This window comes from Mycetomoellerius zeteki, unplaced genomic scaffold (assembly GCF_001594055.1).
Source record: "Mycetomoellerius zeteki isolate Tzet28-1 unplaced genomic scaffold, Tzet1.0 scaffold88, whole genome shotgun sequence".
NCBI lineage: Eukaryota > Metazoa > Arthropoda > Insecta > Hymenoptera > Formicidae > Mycetomoellerius > Mycetomoellerius zeteki.
In genome coordinates, this window is record NW_017257913.1 from 71,219 (window position 1) to 75,950 (window position 4,732).

Sequence of the window (4,732 nt, forward strand, 5' to 3'; positions counted from 1 at the left end):
CGGCGAGCGAGGGACACCGGTGTATCTCTCTCGTGCTAGTAACAAATGTGTGAGACAGCGAAAGGACACCGCGAGCCGGCATCACGTTCAATTACGCTTTTTGTCTCAATCGTGCGCCTTGCGCTAAGGACAGAATATCGGAGCGTCCTCCACTACTTTTTCCCTTCGCGCTCCTCGCCTCCTCCGCGCTACCAATAACACGTACGTGCACTTCGGTACGAGTATAGTGTTGCGCGCCGAACGCCAAGGGTTATCATTCCTGCCGGTGCATGTACACAATTTTGGTAATGATGCAACCTATGCGAAGTAAAAAAAAAGCGGCATCATTTACACTGTTATGGTTATCGGCTGATGTAGGGATTTTTTAAAATATTGATTTTTTTTTTTAAGGATGGTTTGAAAAGATTGTAATTTTTTCGAAAAAAAAAAATCAATTGTCGATTAAAAAAAAAGTACATATTTTGCAAAAATCCTACGTCAGCCGATAGAGAATGTTGCTAAAAATATTCAGTTAAAATTTGAAGTCAATCGGATGAAAACTTTTTGAATTATGTATACCGTTATGAAAAATGCAGTTTTAAGAAAAGTGAACCGTGCGTTTTCTTGATGTTTACTAATGGCGTCACTGTCACACTGAAACCGACACTGAAATTGCTTAAATTGGATTTAGTTGTGACATTGATCACAAGTTGTGACATCTATAGACGGCATCCGGAATACTCATATTTTGATGGGTACATAGTTCTGTGTACCTGCAGGGCCAGGTCGGATTATAAAAAAGGCGAAGTCGCTCTGACTTGCCGCTGTTGAAATTCATTTTCTCGATCACTTTGACTTTGAATTTCGCTTCCGAATTATTTTTCTTGTATTTTTAAGGGTTCAAACTAATGATTAAAGCAATAAAAAAAATTTCGATTTTTTGAAACCTCAGGGACAGGGTCCCCCCTTAAGCACAAAGATGTTCCTAACTGAGGCATGAAAACATAAATTATATATAGTTACAGGTTGATCAAAACATTGTACGTTAACTACGACTCGAGTTTCATGATTCGTTACAACCATCTTTGTGCCGAGGTCCTACGACTACCGATTTTCTCAAGAGAGGTCAAATTCAACTTTATTCCTTTCCGTTAATAGAGCTAAATGACTCATTGCAGCTGTGAAAAGTCGTATTACTTACTTAAGACACTTATTTAAGACTTAAGACTTTTAATTACCGACTACCGACTCATCATAGAATCGGCTCAAGTATAAAAATCTTAACTAGAAAGAGATAAATTTTTCTATAGCCAGAATCAATAAATTAATTTTTGTTATAGGTAAAAAAGGGAGAAAGAAAACCACCGATAGAACAAGTTGGTGTATATGATCCTATTCCAAATATGCATAATGAAAAATTAGTGTCCTTCAATTTTGAAAGAATACAACATTGGATTGCCAAAGGGGCACAAGTGTCCACACCTGTTGCAGATTTATTAGGACTCGCTGGATTTTTACCTGTTCATCCAAGAACATATATGAGAGCATGGAGAAATCGCAGAACTGTAGAAAAGTGTTCTTAAAGAAAGTATGTGTTAAAAATAAACAGATGTATTTTTTACGTAGTTAAGACACAATTGTTGTGTTATGAACATTTATTTTGTACAAATTTTAACAATAAAAATATCAATAAATATTAATTTCGAAAATATATAACATTACAGTTAGTGGTCTAATTGTAGATGTTATAAATCTAATTAGTTACTTTCAATTTAATTAGTTACGGATTCTCGTTTTATATTTGACTTCAAGGACCATATGCTTATTTGATACAATTAATTATTAATGTTTACAAAATTAATTATTAATGTTTGTGAACAATCGGTGAATATAACGATCATTCATTCATGATTGATTTTTATAATTTATAATCCATTAATCAACAGAATATGTATTTATACTCTCGGTGTAATTATTTCAATTTTTTAACATGGACTACTATTTGCGACAACTTAACACACGGAATGTTTTTTTAATTACAAGAGAGTAGGAACTATATTGTTACTGTAAGAACGAAGAATCACCACCATCAGTATTAGCGTAATTATAATAAAATTATGTGTATCCAACCATTACAGAAACTTAATTTACTGCTTCTAATTTTTTGAAATTTTGTAAACACTGAGGATGGCCTGACAGAAAGTCGAAACGTATGTTTAATGTTTAATATTTAAATATATCATTAATCGTAGCCCTTATGGTAATTATTTAGTTTACTCCCCCTCCGCACCTGAAAAATCAATGAAATTAAGCTTATTCAACGCGTTTTTGCATCAAACGAAAGGATCTGGCAAAAAATGTGTCGCTCTGCTCCATGAACCGAGATATTAAGCTTTAAAGTTGAAGATTGTTGAAATTAGGAAATCTGTCACACCCCCCGATTTAATGAAGCGCTATATAGGCTGCATTCCACTTAACGCTCATAACGTTCGTGGAATCATTTCATCCTTGTCGTTTATCAAATGTTAAAGGAGAAACGATGCTTGCGAGCGTTAAGTGGAATGCAGTAGTCCATAGTATATATACAAGGTGTAGAAAAAGTCCTGGACCCCTTAAATATCTTGAAAAGTAATCATTTTTGAGAAAAATGTTTTATACAAAAGTTGTAGGGTTGAAAATGATCTATTGACTGACCTTATCAATTTGATCTTGGATGGCACCACCAAGGTCAAGTCGATTTTTTTAAAACGAAACCTATTTTTGATTTTAGACTCTAATAGCTGAGGTCGGGAGCTTTCCAAAACACTATAATAAAACTTCTTTTTAATTAGTACTTTTCAAGTTATGATAGTTGAAAGTTACGGAACCGCCGGCATTAGCATTATCTAAGGTATTACGTAGAGATTGCCTGATTGGATTTATGAGTCATGTATGTGCCCGCGAATGCCTGTATCTCTATCTCTTCCTCCCTCCTACACTTTCCTTCTCCTTCCCTCCTACTCCTTTCTTTCCATTCCCTCTCCCTCCTTCCCACCCTTTCAACAAAGCTGGAGACTACATAAGCTAGAGATCTCTCCTGTCAAGTTCATTCTTTCTGTGACCTGCGATTGAGAAGGTATACTTTTTCGTGGTACTCCATTCTGAAATTGCTTATCGCCACAGTTATCTTTGTTTATAAAGTATTTATTTAAAATACTTTATAATGCTTACTGAATAGGAGCGTATATCCCTTTTAATGATACGAGAATGGAGTGATCGCAGGAGGTCTTACGCACATGTGACAGAACTTTTCAATCAAACTTTTAGGAATGAAGACAATGGTATATCTAAATCAACTGTTATTCGTACTGTACAACGTTTTGAAGAAATGAGTTTTGTAAAAGATCGTAATAGACAAGCAATAGAAGTGTTGGGAACATAGCAGAATACACATACGAACAAAATTATATATAGTTTATTTCGTGACATTTATACATTTATAAGAAATAGAAAATCCTACTTTTTTTATGTTAACGCATTTTGTTTTTCGCATGCTGCAACCCACTTAGCTGCGATCGTAAAATCTTTCAGGAACGAAAAATATTTTATGCTGTTCCCATTAAGCATTTTGTTTTCCGAAAATAATAATTGCCACAAAACCTTTCACGGAACAAGACATTGCATATATAATATCTATAATTAAGGAGGAAAAGCGACTTAATTATGTGTTTTTACTGAAATCACGTTTCTTTGGATACAAACATTAAGGACCAAGGGCTACCTAGAGATTCTCAAGTAAGAGATGCGCGAACTTCGAGCATTTGCAAGAACATGGCGATTTCCATTATGTGTCATATGTATGTGATACTTGTATGTTTGTAAGTACAAATTACTAAATTTAGATAATAATAACGTATAATAAATCAACCTAACTAAGACTCCTTATAAATCAAAAAACAATGAAAGAACAAGGGCAGTAGGAGTCAAGCGCGGGAGATGTTGCGCAAATAGCACGACTATCGTAGCGTGAAACTTCTTTATTTTACTAAAGCGCTTTACATGTTTCGGCTCATTTTTGAGCCTTCTTCAGAGATAACTAATAAATTCACATACATAGAATATAACAATTATTAACTAGTCATGGTGATCTTCCTCACCTCGAGAGTATAAATACCAGAATTAAATCCAGATAAGAATGCAGTAAAAAAGAAAAAAGGGGGGAAAGAAAGAATTTTGAAATTCTCGAAATAAAGAATATGTAAAACTAATGTATCAAAAAATTTTGAAATTATAATTAATTATTCCGATGGTTAGGAAGCTCACCTTGATCACAAGATACCGCATCGCAAACATTACTCTTAATACTTCAAAAACCGGTTTCTGATAAGTTGGCCAGTCAGTGTCAGACACAGTTAGTCTCTTATTGATTTAATTGGTCTTTATTGAGACAGTAATTAGAAAACTAGCGTTAAAAACTTAATCAAAATCAAGAAAAGGTATCCCCGAAAATGATCTAAAGTCAACGCCCGACCGACTTCCTGTGCACGAGCGACACTGACTGACTAAGCGCGACAACAATTTCGACCTTTTATAGTCTATCAATAATCGGGAGGTAGGCCTTGGGAAGTCCCTCCATATCCGTTTGCATGTTAAGTCCATGCGTCTGTTTCCTGATGAATATCATTTCCGAAGTCAATCTCTTCCGGTAGTGTGGTTCCTCGTCCAGTATTGCAACGTTGTCCCAATCGAACTCATGTCCCTCTTGCAACCGATG

The 4,732-nt window shown here is 35.0% G+C and overlaps 1 protein-coding gene across 1 annotated transcript in view; it reads left to right on the plus strand.

Annotated features, from left to right (window-relative positions):
* mRpS16 (mitochondrial ribosomal protein S16) overlaps positions 1-1,649 on the plus strand; it is an 11,643-nt gene extending 9,994 nt beyond the window's left edge. The window contains exon 2 of the mRNA XM_018459861.1: positions 1,320-1,649. Within this exon, the coding sequence (XP_018315363.1) occupies positions 1,320-1,562 (243 nt within the window). The 3' untranslated portion in view covers positions 1,563-1,649. The remainder of the gene's footprint in view (positions 1-1,319) is intronic.
* Positions 1,650-4,732: the final 3,083 nt, after the last annotated feature.